Raw genomic sequence first — 26,595 nt, 5'->3', positions numbered from 1 at the left:
TGTCTTATCGATAATGAAAGTTCTACTAATGTAATTTTTATGACTGTTTCTTTCAAATGTGATGGCTTTCCGTTAAACTTCTCAAACCTGTTAATGTCTCTCTAGTCAGATTTATAGGTGACTTGATCAAAGTGGAGGGTGAGATCGAACTCTCCATCACGATCGGGCAACCACCTCAGCATTCAACCATTCATCTCAACTTTCTTATAGGCCGGATCCCATCCATCTATAACGTCATCTTGGGGTGGCTCAGATTGAATGTGCTTCAAGTAGTTGTCTCAACTTATCATCTACTCGGGTGCTTCCTGATAAGGAACGGATCCGACAAGATGCGAGGAGACCAACAGTTGGCCCAACAATGTTACCTAACCATTCTCAATAGAAAAAGACTGACTGAAGCCCTGCTTATCGATGACGGACTAGATCAGAGAGAAATCAAAAGTCGAAGTGAACCATAGAGTAGCTCATCTCAATTTTTCTACACAGTGGAGATCTAACTAGAAACATTCAAGTTGGATCTTCACTAATTAAGGAGTTGCGGGAGGAGCTAATCGATCTTCTAAGAAGAAATGCTGACGTCTTCATTTGGTCTGTCTTAGACATGCCAGATATTTCATCAGAAGTTATTGTCAACCGACTAAACATCGATCCCGACCACAAGTCGATGAGGTAAAAAAAGAGAAGCTTCACTCCAAAGCGATAGAAGGTTATTGATGAAGAGGTTGACAAGTTATTGATGGCCGACTTCATCTGTGAGGCAACCTATCCGAATTGGCTCGTGAATGTAGTTATGGTCAAGAAAATAAATGATAAATGGTAGATCTGCATCGACTCGACTTGAACAAAATCTATCCCAAGGATAGCTTTCTGCTCCCTCGAATAGATTAGTTAGTTGATGTGATGTCGGGATATCAGCTGCTTAGCTTCATGGATACCTTCTTTGGATTCAATCAGATCCGGATGGCATCCGAGGATGAGGAGAAGATGACATTTATCATCGACAAGGATCTGTACTGTTATAAAGTCATGCTCTTTGACCTCAAAAATGGAGCAACATATCAAAAACTGGTCAACAAAATTTTCAAAGACCAGATTGAGTGCAATATGGTGGTTTACATCGACGATATGCTCATGAAAAGCACTGAAGCTACCCTCCATATTAGTGACCTGATTGAAGCTTTCGATATCCTAAGGAAGCACCAGATGAAACTAAATCCGACTAAGTGCACCTTTAACATCACATCAAAAAAAAATTTCGGCTTCATGGTGACCAAGAGAGGCATCAAGGCCAATCTCAAGAAGATCAAGGCAGTTCTTGACATGAAACCTCCTAATTTTTGGAAGGACATTTGGAGATTGACGAGGCATATCGCATCTTTAAGCCGATTCATCTCCAAGTCTACGAAACGATGCCTCCCTTTCTTCATGATCCTCAGGCAAATGAAAGACTTCACTTGGATGGAGGAGTGTCAAAAATCCTTCAATGAGTTAAAGCAATACCTTAGCTCTCTTCTACTTCTGATGAAATCCAGCACCGACGATGAATTACTCATATACATGGTAACCACTTCAAAAGCCGTCAGCTCAATGCTGGTTCGAGAAGAAGACAAAGTGCAAAGACTCATCTACTACATAAGTCAGATGCTGCATGACATCGAGATAAGATATTTTAGGATTGAGAAGGTCGTCTTCACAATCATAACGACTATTCGGTGGTTATGATCCCACTTCCAAGCCCATTTAGTAAAAGTTTTGACTGACCTCCCTCTGAGGACTGGACTTCATAGATCGGACACCTTAGAGAGAATGGCGAAGTGGATGGTCGAACTTGATTGTACTTCACAAACTGGACACCTCGGGAAGAATGATGAAGTGGATGGTGGAACTCATCGAGTTCGATCTTTGTTTTGTCCCGAGATATCAATGAAATCTCAGATTCTCATCAACTTTATCATTGAATGTACCCCAACCGATAACAACCAAGTCAAAGATAACTCCCCAGAGGACACTTAAGAGCCCATGTGGATTCTATACGTGGATGGAGCTTCAAATGCTCAAGGATGCAGTGTGTGCCTGATCTTGACCAATATTGATGGGATGGTGACCAAATATGCTCTTCGATTTGACTTTAAGGCTTCAAACAATCAAGTGGAGTATGAGATCCTAATAGCTAAATTTAAGATCGCTAAGGATCTTAGTGTGAAACACCTATTGGTATTTACCGACTCGTAACTCGTTGCTGGACAGTCCCAAGGTAAATATGCGGCTCGAGATCCTGTTTTCTCTAAATATCTACAAAGACTTAAGTCTCTGCGATCATATTTTACTCACTTCGAAATTTTCTACATCTCTCACTTTGAGAATGCCCGAGCCGACTCTCTATCACATCTCACCACTTCTAGTTATGTAGAGCTTGAAAAAATCTTCATCGAGCATCTCGAGATCCCAAGCATCAACTCGGAGGAAGAAATCCATTAGGTCTAAGTCGGATATGAGCCGAGTTGGATTGACTCGTTCATCAACTTCTTGACAGACGGAACCTTACCGATTGATCCTGCTGAGGCACGCTGACTAAAGAGATTGATAACTCGGTATGTGATCATTGACAATCAACTCTATAGAAGGTCAGCATCTCTCCCCCTGCTCAAGTGTCTCTGACCTTCCGAGGCTGACTACACTCTTCAGGAGGTGCATGAAGGCATTTGCGACAACTACTTGAGAGGCAAATCACTATTCTATAAAATTCTCCGACAAGGATATTACTGGCCGACTATGCAGAAAGATGCCTACAACTTGGTGCAGAAATATGACCAATGTCAAAGGTTTGCCAAAATTTAGAGGCTTCTATCCAGCCACCTCACGGCCATTTCGACACCCTGATCATTCAATCAATGGGGTGTCATCTTACTCGGTCTGTTTTCACTTGCCAGCAGACAAAGAAGATTTCTCATAGTAGCCATCGACTACTTCACTAAGTGAGTCGAAGCTGAACCGCTGACATAGATAACAGAGTAGAAGACTATCAATTTTCTATGAAAATCTATCATCTGTCTATTTGGCCTACTCCGAGTAATCATCACCGACAATGGCCGACAATTCAACAATGCCAAGTTTGAAGAGTTCTGTATGAAGTATCATATTATCCACAAGCTCACTTTGGTTGGATATTCTCAATCCAATGGAGAGGCTGAGATGATCAACAGGACGATTCTTCAAAGCTTGAAGACTAGAATCGATCAAGTTAAAGAAAGTTGGACCGACGAGCTTCACAATATCCTGTGATCTTATCAAACAACTCCTCGAAGCTCAATTGGAGAGACTCCATTTAAGTTGGCATTTGGAATTGAAGCCATAATTTCAGTTGAAATCGACCTACCTTCAACTCACGTAAAATATTATGACGAATCAATCAATTTGAATAAGAGATGAGCGGACTTAGATTTGCTCGAGAAAATTCAAGAATGAGCTCGACTGAGAATGACCTCCTACCAACAAAAAGTAGAACAATATTACAACTCCTGAGTCAAGCCAAAAGTCTTCGAACTAGGAGACTTAGTCCTCAGAAGAGTAGAAATTCTCAAGCTCACTGAGCAAAAAAAATCATCTCCAAATTAAAAAGATCCCTATAGAATCTCGACAGTCCTACGATCAGGGGCCTGCAAAATTAAGAATCTGGATGGCATCAAGATCCCTCAAACTTGAAATGCCGAGAACCTACAGGTGTACTATCAATAAGATAAGAATGCCTTCACTAATAAAAAGATTTTTCTTAATTCTGTGCCTTACAGTTCAAATTCTTGAAAAACTGCAACACAACTACTCCCACATCGGCTTGTACCTGATAAAGTGCTAGTTGGTTGATACCCAACTAATGAAGCCAAGAGTGGGCCCGTTCCTAACAACGGGTGTGATCTTCAATCGTAAGAGCACCTATCAAAAGCTGTGGTGTTAGGTTGAATGCGAGACCTAGACGAAATCATTACGTTAATCGGCTAGTGCTCGATTACTGGAGCCGTATGGTCTGACAACTGCCACCATACTCGTAGCAATCTAAGGGCTGTGAATATGTGGGTTGTAGTTCATCATACTATCCGACGAAAATAAATTGTGGAAAGTCGGCTCAATACCGACTAGTCAAGGATCTACTGGTTCTAAAACCTCCTATAAGTTCCTACATAATGGGATAATCTACCATGAATGATCTACGACTATGACTTCGCTCTGACCGAGTTCGCCTACAAAAGCCGACTACCAGACTTAAGAGAATTTTCTCAAGCTCGTTAATTCGACTACGACCTACTCAATTTGTTGCTATTTTATTTTATTACCGATTACAAGACTTAGAAGGTTTTATTAAACCTATTAGTTCGGTTGTGGCTTAATCGGTTTGCCATTTTCAACTGACTTCATTACTTAGTCAATTTTATGGAAAGATTACTAAGAAAGAAAAGAAGGAAAGCATGCATAAGGATCAAGTCAGATAATTTACAAATTAAAGAAAAGAAGATTTCATTTCATTTTAGAAGAGTTCATTACAAAATAAAGAGAAGGTACATGGTTGAAAATCGAAAAGAGTACACAAAGAATTCAAGAAGTCGGTTGGAGACGGTCCTCTTTGGCCTCTACTTCCTCATCGTCTGACTCATCTGATTTCTTATCAGGTTGTAGGGAGCTCAAGTCTACCTTAGGCATGAGGCAGTGAAGTTGCTTTTTGTATTTTGCGAACCCGAGCTAGAATGCATCCGCATTAGCATCAGCGAGCTCATCCTCGTACTCCTTAGAATCATGAAACTCGGCTAGTGCCTAAGAAGTAGCTTCTTGGATCTGAGTTTCTACCGCTGTCAATTTTTTTTGAAGTTCGATGGTGGTCTTCTCGGCCTCCTTGGCAGCCCTCTCAGCCTTCAGTGCCCTTTCCTTCTTCTCGATAAGGGTGCTCTCGGCTGACTCCATCTCCTTCTGATAGTCGACCTTCAGCCTCTCAAACTCCTCCTTCTCTTTCCTCTACTGGGTCACCGAATTTGCCAACTCGGCCTCCAGTAGAGATATCTTCTCTCTGCTCTTCTCTCTCGCTCCTCGATGGCTCGGAGGAGTTCATCAGAAACCTCGGCCCGTGCATGAGAAGTTGGGCCTGATCCTCTAAGTTGTGGTTGACCTGAGCATACTTGATTAACCCTTTCGACAACATAGTAATGCCGTGGATCATTTGCAAAACAAAAAAAAATGATAAAGTCATCTACTCAGCCAAAAATAATTCGGAAAGAAGCCGGAAAAGGAAAGGTTGGACACTTATCCCGATCAACGACATATAAGCATCTGACTGAATCTCCAAGATCGAGCACACTTTCTTGACTTCCCGGTCCACAAGAAGCATGACCATTCTCGCCAACTCCTTGGCAAGTCAGCAGTCTTGAAATGCCTAATCGGTAGCTTTGAAATACATCCCAATCGCGACTGTCGGCTCCCCCGAAGGCATGTGTGGACCATAGTCCATAGTGAAATGGGGGAGCATCAGTACCTTACCCTTGTTGGCAGCTTTTCGGCTAGCTGCCCGACTTTCTCCAGACCCAGCTTGGATCGAAAGGGCTTGGACCGCTTCCACCAACCTTGCCGATGCTTCAACGACCATCACTTCATCGTCAGTCGAGAGAGAAGCCGCAACCGTGATGATTTCAGCGGACGGTGGCGGAGATGAGTCCTCCGACAAAACTCAGGGCGGTGATGACGGTGCTCAGGGTGGTGATGCTGGCTGTGTACTTCTCGATATCCGAGAAGGAGACTCCTCTCTCGATTTCTTTGGTGGCCGAGATAGACCACCAGGTTCAGATGCCCCGCTCTGATCTTCTTCTTCCAGACCGTCTACTTTAGAGATCCCACCGTAGCCCGCATGCCTGTATGAATATGACAAAAAGAGAAGAGAATCAGTCTACAAGTAAAGCAGAAACTACGAAAAAAGTAGAAACTACAAAAGGTCTACAAGAAAGAAGACTACCGAGATGGCTAGTCTAGCTGATCCCGGCGTCGTAAAGGGATTGCTCCTTGAGCAACTCCTGATGCACGGGGATTTGGACCTTAAACAGCTTCTTGTATGTCTCTTGATCTTCCTCTATAATTATGTCATTTCTATTCAAAGAAAGATTAGGAGTCATCCAACTCCAGTCGAAGCTCCATGGGTAGTCGGCGGTAATGTAGAAAAACTTGCTCTTCCACCCGTGAATAGAAAAGGAAAACTTTTTGAAAAGCTGTTGATGGGGCCGAGGATAGAAGAACCACCATCCCTGCTCTTGGAGATGTTTCTTCAATACAAAAATGGCTCGAAGTAAAGAAACTCAGGGCTCAACCCGAAGAAGATGACAAAGAATGACAAAATGAGCCAGAATACGGATGGAGTTGGAAGCAAGTTGAGCAGGAAAGACCTTATAGAGGTCAAGGGTATTGGCAAAGAAAGGATGGAGGAGAAATTAGAGTCCTGATTGAAGGAACTCCTCATAGATGGCAATATAGCCACTAGGAGGACAAACAATCCGACCTCCTTCATCGGGCACCATCAATCGATATCGACTAGGGATGTGATAATATCCCTTTAGTCGGTCAACGGCCGACTTAGTCAACTCGGACCACTCTATAAGAGGTCCATAGGTATTCTCGATAGTCGGCTGTTCATCCGACTCATCCGGATCTGATTGACCCTGTCGAGAAGATGCCTCATGGGGCTCATCCCGAGTAATCCTCGGTCACCCTCTAGATGGCTAGAGTCTGAGAACTCCGATCACCAATTGGATTCTCATCTCCAAACTCTTTACCAGTAGAAGCCATAAAAAGAGAGAATAAGAAAAGACCAAAAAGAAGAGAGAAGGATCGAGAAAGAAACCTCTAAGAAAGAAAAGGGGACCAACAGCAATGATGACAACGACGACGGAAGACCGACACCGGAGGAGATGACTAGTCGGCAGCTAAACTCTCTGCTAAGGAGGGAGCAGGACAGACCTGAGGTGGAGCAAAAATAATGAAACCAGAAACGGGAGGGGATCAAGCTCTATTTATAGGTTCCTTCGATGGTCAGAATCGACAACGAGTACCATGCCTAACTCGGAGATCATGACACATGGTAGCAATCTCGATCGATCATCTCAATATCTGTTCGGTGCACCACTGTTTAGATCTTGCTGAGTAGGCTCAATCCGCATGATCACAGATTGGACCAATGAGCGGCTGACATATGGACGACTCGGGTATGCGTGCTCATTATTATCCTACCAGTCGATCTCCTGTCATTAATATGGAAGATCATCTCAAGCTCCATGGCTAATTGCCGCACAATCTACGATGGGATGGCGCCGTCGCACGTTCTACAAAAAGATAAGATGATGGTCCATCTCATGAAACGACAACTGAGTGGCAGTCTGCCTGAAGATGAACTCCACTTTTTCGACTAACCATAAAGTTGGACTCAAGAGTTGGGGAGCAAGTGTTGGGGTAGATCCCCATCATTTAGCTGACTACCAAGCCTTCTCGTCTCTGAGTCAACTAAGGAAGCTACACCGACTAAGTCACCGCCACCCAATCTGGCTTGGATTCACGAGTACCACTCGGCATGATCGATGTTGGGCACCAATGTGGACACCCAGCCGACTAAAGGCTGCGCACCCCTAGTCAGCACCAGTCTGACTAGGATTTACATGTCACTTACGGCCCACTATGTCGAGCAATATGCAGCATGCAACCGACTTCGTATTCAACCTACGGCCAACTACAACGGTCGATAGTGCAGTGTCACCTCTCAGTGGCCTCGTCTTACTGACTCCGATCATATAGATCTTTGTCGACTAGCTGAATGCCGAACATGGCCATCATATAGTTCTGACAGGCCACGTCATAGTCATGTCGCTCATATGCCATTCTTTGGTCAGCTAACTGCGTGCCGCGATGGGATACTACGATTTCATTGAATGTGCCCACAGGACATTTATTATACCACATATTCGATAGCGTCCGTCGCCATGAGCGCACCGAATAGAAGACACGCTCGCCGTCAGTATTTAAAAATGCTCATGCGGCACCATGTGGCACCATATAATAGGACATGATCGACATGGTCACTTGTCCTCTCACCATTCATTTTGCTCCTTTTATAAATAGAGATAAGTGGGGATCCCTTCAGGTATGCATACACGCACTGTTTTGCGACCCAGAGACTTTGTCATTCTTTTCTCTTCGACCACCTCACTTATTTGAGTGTCAGAGGATCCTTGCTGAAGCTATCTCCGATGGGATTTGTTTTGCAGATTCTTCTTCTCCGACATCGAGCGAACCCCAGTACCATCTCTCTTTCATCAGCCTTATTGCTCTTAGTCACGGTCTTGATTGTGTGTCTTTTCTCCGATGATGGTACATTATCTTTCGGCACTCTCACTGTCAAATAACAAATGCGGCTCCTAATCGGCTCCAGACTGACTATCAACTACCCATAAGAGAAATGCCGCAACAAGGAGCATTGGTCTGCAGCATGAATTGAGTGGGTAATGACTTGTTTGGCTGGTTGTGTGTGCTGTTGGTGGGAAGGGTTATGGTATCTAGAACTCGTCAAGCTCTTGCAGGTCTTTGGGGAGTGACCAAACTGCTGGCAATAAAGGCATCTGATGGAATTTCCACAAGTGGAATTGCAATGGCTTGGGCTGCTGCAATGGAAACAGCTTCCAATTTTAAAGTAGTGACTTTGGGCTGGGAGGTCTCGGAAGGTTGTGCTGTGCCTGTGTATGAGAGTGAAACACTACCTCACTCGAGCCGCGGTGCATGCTCTACTGTTTTGCCCCGCCAAAGAGTTGGGGCGTCCTGTTGTTCGGACCCACTCCTGTTGCTGATGATGCTGTCCGCAATGTTTTCCTTCCCCCCAATAAGCGATGTGGAAAGTGTGATCTAAAGACTGGTCTCGTCATATCTTGGTCTTGGCGGACCACTTTCATCCACCTACCGTCTGCTGCTGGGCGTGGAGGCCTGAGGAAACGGTAATTGGAGACAATGAGATGGTGCGGGCTGACGTGAGCGTGGTTGAGGGCGAAGATGTCTGGTGTACTGGTTTCTACCTAATGGAATTGCATTAACACCTGTGGCGAGGGTCTGTCGGTGGAAGTTGGGAGTGCAAGGTGCATAATGGAGTAGAGAGCTGGGGGTTGAAGATGATGGATTTCTTCCTAACTGGTTTCTATCTCTAAGATCACCAGAGCTTCTCTCTAGAGACCATCTCTAAGATCTCTGAGGGTTGAACTCAAACGCAAGACCTCTCGCCTCCTTCAGTAAATGACACAGATAAAGTATTCATGTTGTCCTCCAGTAAATTCTTGTAAAAGGTGCAAAAAAGTTATGTTATGATCATCACCATTAACCCTGCTCACCTGGAAATTTTGGTGCCACTGAATATAATGATCATTAAGCCAGAAGCGTTTTTCAGAGAAAAGAACCTCATTAGCATGTACGCACAATATAGTTTAACAAGGGTCTCAAAAACCAACATACACCTTATTAATCTAAACCTTGATTGCAACTGATTTATAAGGATTTGATGTACCAAGCCAATGGACTAGACTTCCGAAAGAAGGATAGGGAAACACTAAAAACTGAAAAATATGAACTGTGTTAAGGTGGCAAATGAAGCAAGTGGTTCATGAACAGCCCAGGCTATGTTTTCAAAGGACTTCCCCAAGCTCCGTTCAGGTTGACATCCTTAAATTTGCAAAATCGAATAGAACCTCACCTCAGTTAAATAAGTCGTATATTCATGCTCGGTTCGGATGCTAGAACAAGCTTGACATACTATCAAACTCAGCTAGAGCCTGATTACTCCTTGTTGCGAGCAATGTTTGAGCACTCTACACTCTACTTGGCTTGTCACTTGTAGGGTACATTGAATCACAAACAATACCATAGAGAACAGAATCTGAGCATAGTTTTAAGTGGTTTTTATAAAGGGGAATATGAAGAAGAACCTTCTTTTTTTTTATCATGCTTCTAGCACCAGGAGAGAGAGGTCTGGACAGCATATAACCCCATGACGAACTGCTGTAACATGCTGATCGACCAGAAGGTCATACCTGAATATTGGCATGTGAGAGCAGTTCGTCGTAGGGTTGTTTGCTGTCCGGTCTTCAGCCCTCCTGGTGCTACAAGCATGAAAACAAAATATTGTCCTTCAAATTCCCCTTTAAATTTATAAAAAAAGACTTAAAACAATGAGTAACAATGATATTAAAAAGGCAGACCTATTAGTTTGCTCAGGACTGTAATCATCCAAGAAAACCTCCCACTAAAATTGAAAAAAAATATTAGAAACAGAAAAGAGATAAAACAGAGGGATGCTCTTCTAAATGGTTCCAATAAAACATACCCTGATACTTATCAAGAGATCCTCTTCAGCTACAAGGCTGCTGCAAATGCCCAAACCGGCACCCTCCTCATTATGAGCACCTATGGAGGCATTAAATCTTAAATGACATGAAGAAAGATCGGAAAGGAGTTGGAGAAGAAAAACGATATCGGCAAAGAATCCTCTTCCCCAGCTACAACGCCGCTGTAAGTGCCCAAATCATGTCATCTCTCTCACTTCGAGCACCTATAAAGCATCAAAATCTTGAACCACATGAAGAAAATGGAAAGGAAAATCTTGAACAAGATGAAGAAAATGGGCAAGAAGGATCATGAGATCTCAAACTTTCAGGGCATAAAAAGAAGGAAATAAAGAAAACAAACCAAATGTCAAGTTTCAATGGATCTATCAACCATGAATGAGATTGCAATGTTGCCCAACAAGCAGAACCTAGAGGCCCTCAAATTAGGTCCTCAATGGTTACATCCATTCTTGACGACAGCCATCCAAACATATTGAGTTGTGAAAATTTAAATGAAGAGTGGTATATGCTGTGCTGTCTGATCATATATTGTGATAATACCTAAAGGTGAAATGAGAATTTTTGTAGGTTGCATGGATCGGCCTTCTGAGGGCTTCAACATCAATTACTTTGCCCCTTCTCTCTCCTGCTAATAATAACTTTTGATGCCCAATGACTTACTAGCCACCTCAAATTGAACCTTCTCACCTTCTCTCCTTTTAAAACAATTGCATACCCTTTAAGCATTTCCATTGCCAAGCATGCACTCCATTTTGTTAAACAAAATACTTGAGTAGAACTTGTAGCTTTATGCAAAGTATTGTTTATAGAAGTTCCTTAGCACAATGTAAAATTATAATACCATCTTCCTGTGTGGCAGATTACAGTAGATATTAAAAGTTGCCTGGATGATTGTTCATTAGCATATTAAATTCCTATTACCTAAAGTTCTAAATAGTTTCTTCCATCTGCCTAAAAGTTTAATCATAAGGGAGTTACAAAAGGCTATCATATTTCAGATCATTTCAGAATTAGCCTAAGTAACATTTTCTTGAAGAAAATACTTCTAATATATTATTCCTCACGACATAATATTCAAGAACAAACTATAAGAATCACAAGTGTGAATTGGGTGCTGCCTCAGTTGTCCATCCCTCCCCTCTCTATAGGAGGTTCGGGATTGAGTCCCAATTGGTGCATCGAAGAAGACATTATGTCAAGAAATCATTAGACTAATGGTCAAGCTTGGGATAATCCAATTACAGATGTGCTAGATTTATGGGATAATTATTCATATAATCACATGGTTGTAAAGATATTAGTTTCCTGATGCAATTTATAACATGACAAAAAAAGTGCTTAAATGTTTCCAAGTCCACTTATGATGTTCCTGGTTTCTACAGTTGTCAGTAGGCCATGAGGCTTATGGCATGAAAAGATGCCTTAAAAATAAAACCCCAAGAAATTGGAATCCATTAGAGCAAATTTGACCAGAGAATCATAACTCAGTAATTGACAAGCATTTTAACTTTGAGACATTGGGAAGTTATCAGCTTATATACTAGCATAACAAAGTATCTTATGTCTCTTGGTTCTACCAGTAATACTTCAACACAAATGGCATTAGGGGGTTTGAGAACCAAGTTGCAGAAAGCAAAGGACCATCCCCTAGATATCTATATTTTCTCTGCTTTCTTAAACTAGACTTTTTCATCCACCTTGTGCATGATCCACATGGTAACTATGACTATAAATCATGTCTTCATATATTCAAGTCAGTCCTATAAAATTGTGATGCAGATTTCATACAACACTGGAAAATTCTCACTATACAGGAAATTGAAATTAATGTTAAACCATCAAAAGTCTGCACATTGCAAAAGATAATTCCTTATAAGCAAATCTTCTGGAAACAACTGATCCTTAGACTGCCAGTCATCCATTTGTAGCAATAGAAGTAATTACCTCAGATAGATAATTTATTACAGAATTTCCCAATGAGCAATATCATGCGATCTACAAACCTAGAATGAACGTGTGAAAGAAAAAAATATAAAGTTCAAAATGAAAACATTAAACCAAATCTTCATACTGGAATTACCCAGCCCAATTACTTGGAAAGATACCTCCCAAGTTTTAAACTTGGAACTTCCTCCAAATGCAAGTGTGAAACCAATAAGTTATTGCTCAAATTCACCTCCTTTCTGAATGATGTAAACCAGAAGTTTCTGATGTGCAATACATCAACAAGCAATGCACTATCATGATTTGCCAGTCAAAATATAACATATAGATATTCCACTTGCATTATCAACATATTTGCAAAACACATAACTATTTGGTATATCAATATAAGTATATAATAACTGATGTGTTGTCTTCTACTGGAATATGCAAAGTAAAATATCAAATATACTATAGCCACTACTATCAAACTAAAGCATATCTTGGGATCACAAAAGAAAATGAATGGAACCCATTGGATAAGCATGATAGTTGGAAGCTAAACACTGTACTTGTAATTTAGTATAACTCCACCTTTCAAATCTTTCTTGCAACATGAGGATCTAATATTATAAAGCCGTTCCAAAGCTTTTTCACAAGTCAGTTCACCACTTGAACATCTATGTGAAGATTGGGCATTAAGCAGCCATATTTTAATTCCCAACTTCAAGGTCAGCTTCTTGACAACAGAATCCTCAACTACATCCACTTTGAAGCACAATACTTCTACTCCTATCCTCTTCAAGGAGTCTCTAGCACTTAAAATAAGAGACACCCTAACAGTAGGCAGTCTACAATATAAGTGTTCACGATACTTTGTCCAAATTTCATCTATGTGCATCTCAAACAAGAGGAAATCATCCATTTGAGCACATAGTATCCTATTTAGCATCAAGTATCAATGCAGTAATTAGAACACATGCATACATGTCATTAAACAAATTATGCCCAACAAGAATTAATCAAACTCAAAACATTGGTTTACATGACGGAAGATGCAGTGAGTCTAACATCTAGTTCACCATTACCACACACTGACTTCTTAACTTAATGCCTCATTGTCACTGGAACCATAATGAAAATACGATCTTTCAAAACCATCCTATTTACATCCAAAGAACCCATATTTACTTTATTTGCTTGAATATATATGTCATTAAGCCCAAAATATCATACAGTTACCAGATTAAAGATGCAATCAGTACTTAATAACAAACCATATAAACCGAGAAACAAAGGTGAAAATTTATGACCATTTTTGATTGATAGATTCCAGAAAAATGAGTGTTGACATCCTTTCAAGATTACAATTTCGTCCAATACCTCAACATTTTGTCACTTGTATAGCGATAAGACAAGAAGAATGCGGTCAGATACAACCAGATGATCCCAGGAGCTAAAACCCTGGATATTTCAAAAACCTCAAACAGACATCGCAGTGCAAAATACGGAGAGGATTCGATGGGACCTGAATTGCTCCACAGGGAAGTATTGTTTATCATCACTGCCCACTCGACGGCGGCGGCGGCGGCGGCGAGGGTGTGGATGGGGGAGCGCCACCGCTCGGTCCGGGGAGCCCGGCGGCGGAGTTCTCATCGTCGACGAGCTTGCGAAGGCGCTCCTGGAGGGCGCGGACCCGGTCCTCCGTCCGCCGGAGCTTCCGCCACCGCCAGGTGAGGTACGCCCCGATGCCGCCGTACACCAAGATGTACGACGCCCACACGTACGGGTACGTCTCTGCGTGCTCCTTGATCCTCAACCACTGATCCTCCAATCTTCCCCTCCATCCAACCGTCGGTTCTCTCGGCTTCCCTTCTCCTTCCTCGCCCGCCATCGGCCCCTCTCTTTTCGCCGACGGGTCGAGGGGGGTTGGTTTTAGGGCATTGAGGAAATCAGAATGCCAGTTCTACCCTTAGGCTTCTTCTTAAATACTCGTGTGCCCCACCACCTTGACGGTAATTGGTGGGAAAAGACAAGGGTACTTCCGCCACAAAGGCAGTTCAGTAAAACAGATGGTAAGGCGGGAAGAGTTCGAGACCGCGAGATCGGGGCCTTTATTTCGAAACAAAAAGTAGGGTTTTTGTTGGCCTAGAGAGGCAGATAGAGATGGCGAAGAAGGGAGGAGGAGGGAGTGAGGGAGGGGCGGCGCCGGCGCCGGCACGGGCAACGGTGCCGGCGGTGGCGGTGGAGGAGCTGCCGAGGGCCATCGTGCAGAGGGTGGTGAAGGACAAGCTGGCCGAGTTGTCCTCCGGAGGTAGACGAAGAGGAGGGCAAGAGGAGGTTAACGTGCACAAAGACGCGCTCCTGGCCTTTGCGGAGAGCGCCCGCATCTTTATCCACTACCTCTCTGCAACGTGAGCCCTGTTCTTCGCCCCTCTCGAAGCCCTCGATTCGGTTGTTCTCAATGTGTCTCTTGCCGTGTGAGATCTTCTAGGGTTTCCGAGACTTCAGTTAAATATGCCGTTGAGGTGATATTTTTAGTCGAAATATTTGATGAAAGTGAAAAACCACTCTGCGAATCCATGTAGAGAAAGAGATAGGGAAAAGTTTTTGATCACAATCTGTTTCTTAATTGAGCTATTATTGTTTTTTGTTGTCTTTTTTCAATTTTCGTTTTGAAAAGATACCAATTTTGGGATCCAAGGTATTCATCAGATGTAGTTGGATTCCGTTGATTCAATAATTTCAGTTGTGGTTTTATGAAAAATTGTAGTTATGTATAGACTATTAGGTGTTGTGAACTGACTTGACAATCATAATTTTGTGCAGGGCAAATGACATTTGTAAGGAATCAAAGAGGCAAACAATCAATGCAGAAGATGTTCTCAAGGCACTTGAAGAAATTGAATTCCCTGAGTTTATTGGTCCCCTTAGAATTTATTTAGAGGGTCGGTATGCTTTGCTTGCTCTTTTTTCACATTGAAAGTGAAGAACATAAAATTAAAGCATCTTTATTATCAGCATTGTGACTCATGAAACAAAATGCTTAGCAAACACTTGTCTCGAGAACTATATGGTCTATCCATGGGGTGCCCCTTTTTATTAAGGATTCATTTTTTGGTGGATAAATATCATAAGAAAGTTGATCAACTTTCCCATTAACCAGCTTATCCATGTTTAGAGGCTTCTCTACATTGCATGGTTATTTTTGCATGAGTAGTATTTATCCATGAAATGGGTGGAAAGACTTATCCACCTAGAAGGAGGGTAAATTATTATTTGTAGAATAACCTTTTTATTTTGTTCCAAAAATACCCCTAATCCTAGTCCCCTCCCCATTCCTCCCCTCCCTTGGCCCAATTCATCTTATTCCCAAGCTGTCCCCACTGTAATCCCCTCCCCATACACCATTCCCCACCCTAATCCCTTCCCATATTACTCCGTCCGTCCCAAAATAGCTGGAAAATCTCTCAGATCTCCTCCTCTTTGGGATCCTTTGGTGGCAGCAAGTCATCATCATTGTTAGCAGCAATGTCCAACCTAAACCTGATCAAGATTGCCACCCAGGTGATCAGGTTGTGCTTTGGCCCGCCGGCCATGTGGTCAGAGAAGGGGGACTTCTTGGATGACTTCACACCTCTTCTTGTCAGCTTCTTTGCTCCCTTGAAGGAAATTTTGGATTTGGGTTCCGATCGAGATGAAAATTGATAGTTTTGTTAAGAAATTGGCATTATCGTTTTGATTGCATTCTTGTTTCTATTTGGAAATGAGAATGTTGTGGAAAAGTTGTCGGTTTTATGTGGATAATTTTGGAAAATTTATTTATTTTTTATATAAATGGTTTTGTTTGTTGGTATAGGCAAATAAGTGCTTGTGTAGCGAAAATTTTGTTGTTGTACAATTGTAGTTTTTGATTTTATAGTTTTATATTGTGATCATGCTATAATGGTAGTAGTACTGGTGTTCAAAAGAGTATGCTTGTAGGTTTATAAGATGGTTCTCCATTGTTCTCTATATTTGTTAATGTACCATCATTTTTATCATAAGGCTTTCTTCCTCTTTTGCAATCATCAATTTGGACCATGCCTTTGGGTATAATCAATTTGTATTTGTAGAGATAGCCATGGATCATGTAGATAGGAATAGGAATAGGAGAGTTGCTGCAGCTATCATAGGGATATATTATGGCATGACGATGAAGTTCTTAATGGCATATTATATGGTCGCACTGGTCATAGTCATTGGGAGGTGATCAATGCCTAGGCTGATATCTGAATAGGGTGAGGAAATTGAAGACTCATGAACAAGGATATGCAACCCGACTTGCAAATCTTAGGTGTATGACAAAGGAGAGTGATTGATGTTGTATAGATCACCTAAGGATGGATAGGAGATGCTTCATGAAGTTGTTTGACATGTTAAAGATAATTGAGTAATTGATGGCCAGTAGGAATGTAGGGGTGAAAGGAGTGGTGGCCATGTTCTTGGACACAATAGATCAAAATTCAAAGAATAGGTCTGTGCAATTATTATTTTGTCAATCTAGCTCTATAGTCAGTAGGCATTTCAATGCTATTCTTCATGCAATATTGTGCCTACAGGAGATTCTACTTAAAAAATCAGAACCATTGGTCAAAAATTCAACAGATGATTGGTGGAAGGGGTTCAAGGTTGGTATCATATTCATTAATAAAGTTTAATTATTTTTATTTTGCAATGCATATGTTCACTATTACCATATTTGCAATTGTAGAATTGTCTAGGTGCTTTAGATGGTGTACACAAATTAGAGTCCGAGTTCCAAAATGTGATAAACCTATGTATTAGACCAAGAAGAGTCAAATTGCAACAAATGTTTGGGGTATTTGCTCTAAGGATATGTTGTTTATATTTGTTTTGCTAGGTTGGAGGGGTTTTATTCAAGGCAGTAGGATTTTTTGTGATGCCATCACTAGGAGAAATGGGTTAAAAGTACCCTAAGGTAAATTAATCAAGAGAAAAAACTATGGAGCAATTGTAGAATTATCTAAACCATTGTTTTGATGATTGATCGTGTTTGTTGATGTTAGGTTGCTACTATTTCTGTGATGTTGGTTTTCCAAATTATGAAGGATTTTTAGTCTCTTATAGAGGTCAGCGATACTACCTTAGTAAGTGGAGAAGTGGAGCCGAACTCTCGATGCCTACAGAGTTCTTAAACATGAATTACGTACAAGCTAGGAATGCCATTCAAAGAGGCTTAGGTCTCCTCAAAATGAGGTGGGTAATTCTTAGAGAATTGCCATTCTACCCTTTTTAGGCTTATTATAGGGTAATTTCTGCTTGTTGCCTTCTTCACAACTTTAAAAGGAGGGAAATGTTAGTTGACCCACTTGAGGAAGCACTTGAGGATGATGAGGTTGATAATTGGTAGGACATTTGTCAAGGGAAGATAATAACAATAGAGACAAGCTATGAATGAATGCTTGGATGGGTGCATTGGCTGCCTAGATGTTTACACGGTGGCAGCAAGAGAGATAGAGATGATTTCCCCTCTAATTCACATTGTACTAGGTTGTGATGTTTCTTCTTATTCATCATTGTTTTATTCTATCATTTACCCTGGTAACATTTTAAACAACTTTGTTATGGCATGTAATAATATAAAAATTTTGTTGTGGCTTGTCATCATGTATTGTGGGCTTTTTTTCTACCAATGTCTATGGATTGCTTTTATATTTAATGAATGGCTTGTATGCTGTTTATTCTAATTCATGTTGACTAATTGTGTGTTTCAAATTGTATTGTGATTGTCATATGCATTGCATAGAAATGAGCACTTCAACTATTAGGACCTCTAAAAAGGTAAAGAGAGCATCGAAGCAAAATAGAACTTGGGTTCCCATTAAGGACACCAAATTGGTTGAGTGCTTATTGGATCTAGTAAACTCTGGACATTGGAAAGGGGACAATGGCACTTTCAGAAGTGGTTACCTTAAGCAATTGGAGAAGTGGATGGAGGAGAAAGACTTCTTGGTTCTGGTTTAAAGGCTAGCCCATATATTGAATCAAGGATGAAGCTTCTAAAAGGCAATACAATGCTATTTGGGGGATGCTAGGACCTCAGGCTTTAGGACTTGGATAGAATGATGGAGATAAGTGCATCACATGTCAGGAGAGTGTCTTCAATAGTTGGATAAAGGTAATGTACATTCTCATTAACTATTAATATAGTTTCTTATCTTCTTTTTCTTTCCTAAAAGATTTCTATGTTAAACACCCACTAGCACTTGGTTGTTCATTTGTTGTTTGCTTCTCAAAGAGTCACCAATATACCAAAGGGCTTAGGAATAAGACGTTCCCCACTTGGATGAGTTGACAATAGTGTTAAGTAGAGACAGAGCAATTGAAAAAGCAACTGAGGTACCAATAGATGCAGTAGCGAATATAGAACAAGAGGAAGGGATGGCAAATGCTACTTTGTTGATGAAGAGATGGTGGATGTAGATTGGAATGATAATGTAGGTTTGGAGATTATCCAAGAAGATTGGGTTGGTTCTACATTTGACACACAAGCACCTAGTAGCATCCAGCCTAGCCAAGCAGCAGTCCATCTTTTAAGCAGCTTAGGTCAAAGAGAACAAGAAATAGTAGTAATGATGATTTATTGGTGAGAGTCCTCTCTGATGAATTCTTCAAGTTGGGATAATATTTTTAAATGAGTGGGGAGCATATCAAACAATTGGTTGGGGCATTCAATGTGGAAAGGGAGATGAGAATGAAAGTTTTGGATGAAATTCTTAAGATTGAGGAGCTCACTTAGAATGAGAGGATGATGGCGGGGAGGAAAATTTCAAATGATGCACTAGAGACTAATTATTTCTTTAGTTTGCCTAAGGAGTATAGGCATGCCATGTTCTTGCCATGTTGCACTGTGAACAGTAGCTGCAGATTATGCATTATGGTATTTGATGTAGGTTGTTTTATTTTTGTCTATTTTGTTACTCATATTTACCTTGGATTCATATTTTGGTACTCATATTTAAGGATCCCTGTGATGAAGTTGCGAAGTGTTTGTGGGTGGACTATTGCATGTGAGTGGGAAAGTTCTTCATACTTATTGTTCTTAGTTATTAGTGTTTGGGAAGTTCTCTATGTGATGTGCCTCCAAAATATTTTTTACTATGTTGGAAATTATTTGAGGTGCATAGCAGATGTTCTTTCCTTAATGTTAGTTACGCAAGGAAATGGCTTGTTCATTATGACTTTGCAAGTGTAATTCCAATGTCAATTGCATTTGTAACCTTTACAAATATTAGTGGTGTTCAAACTAGGGGCTGAAATTTTTGCATAATGAATCCTAGATGTTTCTTTCTTTGTAATTTGAGCGGTTCCTCTATTATAAGAGAAGCATTTGACTTGGTCAATTAGAGTGGAGATATTTCTATTTAAAAGATGAATATTGATGATGTTTAGAGTTCATATTTATCTTAGTTTACGGATGGAAAATATGAATTTTACAAAATAATATATATTTGGATGTATTAGAAGAAATAATATATTAGTTTGCCCTTGTATCATCTAGCCTCGTCCTAATTTTGTATGGACTAAAAGCCTAGTTTGGTCTGAGGAAATTGGGCTTCAATCACAAAGGGGCTTATCACATTGGGCCTCGAAGCATAAAGGGTATTGTGGGAAATATGGATGGATCTTAGCAGCTTATCTAGAAAAGTAGTAATGCAAAAGAATATGGGTAACACATTCCAAAGCCACTTTTCAATGCATAAAAGAATATGGGTAAATTGTTTTCCTATCTTAATGTTGCCCAGGAAATACTTACCTAGAAAAATACAGATTCTTGGGTAAGCTTTTTACCCCCTAAAGGATGGGCCCTAAGTGTATAATGTCGTCTGAAAATCCTATGTTACTCTTTTATTAAACAATTCGATTATTTATGTTACTACTATCCCAATGAACAATTATTATGCTTTTCATCATAGCATTCCTAGTATTGCCATTCTTTTGATTTACATATCATTCTAATGTTTCTTATTCAATATTTGCCTGTTGCTGATTTGCCTTATTTCTATTTTAGTCCTATAACATGAATTTTTTTCAGTTTATCATAAAACATCTTCTTTTTCTTATTTATCCAATGTAATCATGATGTAGATGACTTTGAGTAAGTCTTGCAAAAATATATGGCTTAACAAGATGCACATCCTTTCTGGTTTGCTTATGTTTGAGCTGATCATGTGATCCTTTATCTAGTTAGTGTTATTATTGAGATAGCATCATTGCTATTCACAAGACACTGTCCTTTTCAATGTTTTCATCTTTGATTACTCCATTTGCTTCTATGGTTTAGGTGTACTTTGATGAGATAGATGCAGCAAAGATCATGCTTTAGAGTGCACTGATGAAAGACTTGAGTAATCATGTGAGATACTTTTCTTTGAAGCGAAATTGTGTATAAGAACTGCCCTACAGTTTGCTTGCTTCAAAACAAGTTTTGTGATATGTTGTCAATAGCCCTTTTCTGCAATGATATTTTTGTGGAGAACCTACATATTTTAGTCTCCAAAGAAGCGTTCTAAATTACTCATCCTTTTCAAAACAGTCTGCTCTATAGCCAATGAAAGGACAGCTAGAATAACTCTTATTTTACATGGAGATTTTTTTTTCAAAAGGAAGAGAAAAAATAATTTTTGAAGGAAAGAAGTAAGGAGATTCCATACTTTTTCTTTTTCAATAAGGGGGTGGGGAGGTGTATATATAGAGAGTTTACAGAACTCTTTCAAGCAAACAATCCCCGCTCATTCAATTGTTTGACAGTGCTCATCATGTTGTTGTTTAATGCATATTGCCTCCCTAATGGTACTGTTTTGGGGGAACTCCCCATGGATTAGCTTAGTATTGTATCAAATGTTGCCTAAATCCATTTTAAATAGAGATGCATGAATACCTGAATATGCATATAAAGCTACATTTATGTTTCAATGAGCCAAATGGATGCTGGGTTCTAGAGTTAGAGTTTGAGCTTTGTTATTCAGGAGGTTGATGTCTATTATGCCCTGCCAAATTCTTTTCCATGAAGGAACAAACAAAAAAGTGGAGCTAATTAAAAAATTAAGTATTCCTAGTTACTTTATGAGATTAGTTTTATAGGAGTTTGATGCTTTTTGTTCATTTGTGCTTTGTGAAACATATGGAACTATCATCCATTATAATTTGCTCTAAAATTGGTAAGATGGAAATTATAATATCATAATAAAAGGTTTTGTGACTGTGGCTTATTTTAGTGGGGCCAAACTATACCTATTCTGAATATGAAACTAAAAGCAATTGCTAAAGTTCATGCTTTAGGTACTTTGTAAGGGAATTGGTTTCTTAATTTCCCTAAAGTGGTAAGAAAAAAAAAAGAAAGAAAGAAAAGAAAAGATCCAGGCCATATTCTCCACCTCCATAAGGAATTTTGACTTGGCCACTACCCAGAAATACTTAGATTTTACATTTTATCCTCCAGTGTTTTTTCACAATTCTTTTGCTGAATTTGCAGAAAACATGACGTTTAGGTCAATATGTTTATAAAGAAAAACATGTTGAATTTTGCGAATACTTGAGGAGTGATTGGGAAAGAGAGAATAGGTCATTTTATGGAGCAGAAGATTCTTGATATATTTTCATGACAATAGCACTTATTTTCAATACATTTTAGTTAATTGAAGGAACATGACATATCCAAAGGTTTACTTAGATGAGTGGTTTAAGAAGTTGAGGATGGGAACCTCAGGATTCACAAGAAATTGCTTGAGAAGTGTTTTCACTTCCCTTGGATTTGGATGAGATTGGTTCCATGGATGATTCATTCAAGAGACTAGATCAAAAAAATTTTATGTACGGAATCCGTGGTAGAATTTTGTAATGGAGATAGCTAAAAACTTTGGCATAGATAACTGTGATTTGATCTTTTGTGCCAATGAAACACAAATCATTATTCCAAATTATCTTAATTTAGGTGTTTTAGATATAAATAAATTGTGTTTGATATTCCAAAATATGAAACCATGTAGATTGAATGCACTCGATGAAATTGTAAATATTAAATTTGGTGCTTTGTCTATGCTCATGTTCCTGGGTTGACTTACCACTATACAGTTTCTGGACCTTTTGCTTATTTGACTAGCAAATCCACTTTATTTATGGTTGTATAACCTTGAATTCCGGGTCTGCTAGAATGGTAAAACATGTAGTGGTGGTTGACTCCATGCTCATTGTCATGATTCCAGTCATATATCTTATGGTGGCAGTTGAGCCTCATAACGTTGTGATAGGCTTTATGCAGACGAGTTCCATGGTCTCTTAGTTTGCTTGTATTGCATTAAGCTTCAATATAATAGCACTGAAGCAACATCTAGACTAAATATGATGAGATTTGCCTTTTATCTGTGATGATTAAATTTTCCTTCTAGCAGTATTGATGTTCACAAGATGGATTCTTCTTATTTTATCATCATTTAGGAAAATTCACCATTCTTTCTGCTTATACAATTTCAAACATGATGGAGCTGTTCTTTATTTATCCATTAAAAATAATTGCTTATATGCACATAAACAATGAGGTCAGTTTTTCTCTCCTCTATTTGGTTTTTCTTTACACTAGGCCACTCACTCACCCAAAACTAACATTTTGGGGATTACACCAATTTAGACAGTTAATTCAAGTCTGGGTCAGTTATGTGAAGCCTTCAAATGAAACATATAGGTTAGTACATTGTCATTCATGAGTTCATGTATCACAACACAAGAAGGAAAAAAATCCTTAAGAATTACTTTTCTTTGTTAATAGAGTTATGTGAGGGAATAGGAGCTAAAGCTATGAAGTTTGCAGTAATCATTACTTAATAGTCTTAGGATTAGTGCCAATAAACAATAGTGATTGCAGAAGTTTGAAATTTCATGCTATATAACATTAGACTGTGTCACAGGAATAGCATTTGAAAGGAGAATCTAGGGAAGTTTATTCACAGTGTGTACTTTAAACAAACCCTATGAACCGTACCAATAGGGGTTATGCTAAGGGATCTCATTTCATATAGGTTGGACATGTCTACTGTTGGTTGGAGATGACCTTATATTGAAGAAGCCTTAGATTCAGCTGAGAATAACCAAAATGAGTGAGAGAGAATAGAAGACTCAGATGAATTTAGTTACAAGTGATGCAAAGTCAATTCTCACCTAAGAACTTGGCTGAATAGGAGGTTGGGAACTTGGCTGAGTAGAATTCATAGATGTAACCCCAAATTGATTAGTTATGGCTTGCATTTATGCTAGTGTTTTTAATTAATATTGGTTATTATACAACATTGTCCATTCATAGCATCTTCATTCATGATTTTCAACCATCCAAGTGCATCTCAGATCAGAACCTGATTTTATGTGAAAGCCTTGGACCGGTGGTTGTAGAACATTTTTGGTGAATAAAAAGACCTTCATGGTCTCACCTCTTTTCAAGGAGCATCATGTTTGGTTATGTTCTTCAGACCCTTATGTTTTCAAATGCTGCAACTAGATGTGTGCATTAGCTTCATTCTATTGTGCTTGCTTCAATTTCTATTGCAAAACCTACATTTGCTGCTGCAATCCGGGAACCATTTCTTTGCAGGCATCACTCTTGTTTATTTTTCATATCCCTCACTCACAATGCATTGTCTTACATGCAAAAATAATTTTGTTTCTACTAATTATTTAATTGCAATCTCTTAGTTAGACCCATACTTCCAAATTCAACTTTGGCATTCCAGCTTGGTGACCTTTTTCTCATGAATACCTTTTCCGTTTCGTTATAAAAGGTCATGCCATCTAAAAAATCTAACTAAAATTTCTTATTGAAGTTCATGAAAATTGTGATTCTGATCCATCGTCGAGTCTGATGACTTGTACTCTGACTTTATCATCTTCCATTTCTCCAGATTTTAGGAGAAAAAAATGTGGCAAAGAAGTCTGGGACAAAGACAAACGAAACAGAAAAAAAAATGGAAATTAGAGCAAGAGCTGCCAACAGGGAACGGCCATGATGGTATAGAAGGTTCCAAGGAAGGACGGGGAATGAAGCCAATATTCCTGAGGATAATGAATGAAGTACTTTGAAATTAGAGTTCAGTCTCCCTATTTTGCTGAGTTGTGCTCCTTGCATAGTCTAGTGATGAATATTGGTAGAGTGACCTTCTTGTTATCAAAGTCCTAAATTTATGCAATAGAGTTGCTTTTTGGCATCTGCAGTGGTTACAGAACCTTAGAAACCTATAATGTACGTGCATTAAGAGCAATCGGAACTGATGTTAACTTTTGCAGGTTTTCCAGTCGCAATTTCTGCAAATTTTTGAATTATAAGTTCGGTCACATAGAACAGTTTAAGCGAAAAATCGACTTTTCCTTATCCCGCGCCTTGTTTGGATTATTATTATTATTATTTTTGGTTTCTGCTGCATGTTGAACATATTTTCTATTGACTATGCATTATCTTTCTTTCCTGTTTTAAGTTTTCTTTACTGAATATAAAGGGACAAAATCATATAGGCAGGTTCTCTTAGTCGATCTTGCATATTCCAAACATGGATCTAAAAGCAAGACAAGAAGCAACTGATCATGTGAGAAAATAACCAACGGGAGTCAAGTCTGTCAGTTTCCTTCCCTTTCTCTGCTCTTTCCTGATGTCACTCTGCACTTTTCTCCGAAATGGCAGTATAACCCTGACGTTGTCGAAAGCTCCAAAATTGATTTAATCTGCAGTTCCAGCTCTGTTTCAGTATCCCCTCTTCTCTCTCATTCTCCTTTTCCTGTGAAACCTGAAGGCCCCAAATTCACCCCAATGAGGATGCTAATTTCGACGACAAGATAAGGTTGTCACTGGAGGCTATGACGAGGTACCCAAGCTCTAATTGGCATGGGTAAGGTTTTGAGAAGGTTTATTTGTGTATTACTTGCACGCATATTATTTTTTTGCAAAATAATGGTCTATGTTAAGTACTGCCTGATTTGATGTGTCTGTTGTTAAAACATAGTGTGTTGAGATAACAAGTGTGTTTAGTGAACTGTTGCATATGTGTCAGCACATTGGAGCGGCTTATTACTTGTACATGTGTTGTTTATTAACAAAAAAATGATCTATATTATGCATTACCTTGGTTTGATGTGTCTACAATAGAATGTGAAGTGTACATTTTGCAATACAATGGTTGTTTCAATGAACAGGTGAGTATGTATCAGCACACAAGAAGGTTTGTACTATGGACATTTGTACATTCATCGCAAGAAAATTGACTTCTGATAGCAGCCAAGACGGCCGCTAAAAATTTCAAAAGTTGCCTCTAAGCATATTTAGTGGTGGCCGGTAGTAGTCAGCATCGGATGCCATATTGGTCACTAAAAATTGCATCACTAAAATAATTAGCAATTCAAAATATGGTCACTCCTAAAAACAGCTCTTTAGTGGTGGCTTGATCTTAGTCACTAAAAGATCAAGGTTTAGTGGTTATATGCAATGACTGCTATAAAAAACATTTTTAGTTTGTTAGATAAAGATGTTTAAATGGCAGCCATATGTTGGTTATTAAAAAATTATATATATATATATTTTGCAATAGTTGTTAGCGAGTATCATTAATAATTTTTTTAATGATGGCCTCCTAGGGCCACTAAAAAGTTATATATTGCGATAACCAATAATATATCTTTAGTAGTGGACGCATATAGCTCCTAAAAGTGGTATATTCTTGGACAAAATGGCTGCCACTGAAAATATTATTAAGTGGCACGAGCTATAAAATTATATAATAATGCATTCGGCACAATAATAATTTAATTTTATATTTAAAAGTTTTCAAATTTATCTCTTTTAAATATATATGTAAGTTTCAATGCATAAAAAAAAAAAGAAATACCAAGAAGATAAAACTTACCATAATAGAAGTCTAATGAGAAATCATACTACTCATTATCTCTTCCATAAAAGTAGTGAACTTCAACCTCTCCTCTTCGCCTTTTTTTCTTTCGTTCAAAGATTTCAGAAGGCTCTAATTCATTCCTGGGTACATACCTAGACCACAGGCAGCAACAACAGCAGCAATCCTTATAGGACTCCTCCCAGATTTAAACTCTGAGAGAACTCCGTCCCTTTCGGCTTGGCTTTGGTCACCATGGGTTGAGAGAACAGGCCAACCGTCTGTTGTGCGCAGTTGCTTGGTGATTTGGTTGGAGCCCTTCTTTGTGTCCGTGAATAATAGAATCCAAC

At 39.5% G+C, this 26,595-nt stretch overlaps 2 protein-coding genes across 3 annotated transcripts; one reads left to right on the top strand and one right to left on the bottom strand.

Annotated features, from left to right (window-relative positions):
* Nucleotides 1-10,234: 10,234 nt before the first annotated feature.
* Nucleotides 10,235-14,247, bottom strand: LOC105033757 (uncharacterized). The gene is made up of 2 exons (XM_010908667.4): nucleotides 13,852-14,247; nucleotides 10,235-10,603 (listed from the first exon to the last, which is right to left on the bottom strand). Exon 1 carries the CDS (start codon nucleotides 14,215-14,217, stop codon nucleotides 13,885-13,887), a length of 333 nt encoding a protein of 110 aa, XP_010906969.1. The 5' UTR covers nucleotides 14,218-14,247; the 3' UTR covers nucleotides 10,235-10,603; nucleotides 13,852-13,884.
* A 181-nt stretch (nucleotides 14,248-14,428) lies between these two features.
* Nucleotides 14,429-24,659, top strand: LOC105033758 (DNA polymerase II subunit B4). Of its 2 annotated transcripts, XM_010908669.4 has the most exons (4): nucleotides 14,429-14,737; nucleotides 15,153-15,271; nucleotides 20,671-20,742; nucleotides 24,275-24,659. In XM_010908669.4, the coding sequence occupies exons 1-3, from the start codon at nucleotides 14,490-14,492 to the stop codon at nucleotides 20,679-20,681; spliced, it is 378 nt and encodes a 125-aa protein (XP_010906971.1). In that variant the 5' UTR covers nucleotides 14,429-14,489; the 3' UTR covers nucleotides 20,682-20,742; nucleotides 24,275-24,659. The 2 variants fall into 2 exon arrangements, with proteins under 2 accessions (XP_010906971.1, XP_010906970.1); XM_010908668.3 differs by lacking the exon at nucleotides 20,671-20,742 and having other exon boundaries at nucleotides 14,445-14,737.
* The last annotated feature ends 1,936 nt before the right edge of the window (nucleotides 24,660-26,595 follow it).

Source organism: Elaeis guineensis, chromosome 7, assembly GCF_000442705.2.
Source record: "Elaeis guineensis isolate ETL-2024a chromosome 7, EG11, whole genome shotgun sequence".
Taxonomy (NCBI): Eukaryota; Viridiplantae; Streptophyta; class Magnoliopsida; order Arecales; family Arecaceae; genus Elaeis; species Elaeis guineensis.
The sequence above is the reverse complement of the archived record's forward strand: the minus strand, read 5'-3'. Positions and strand labels throughout refer to the sequence as shown.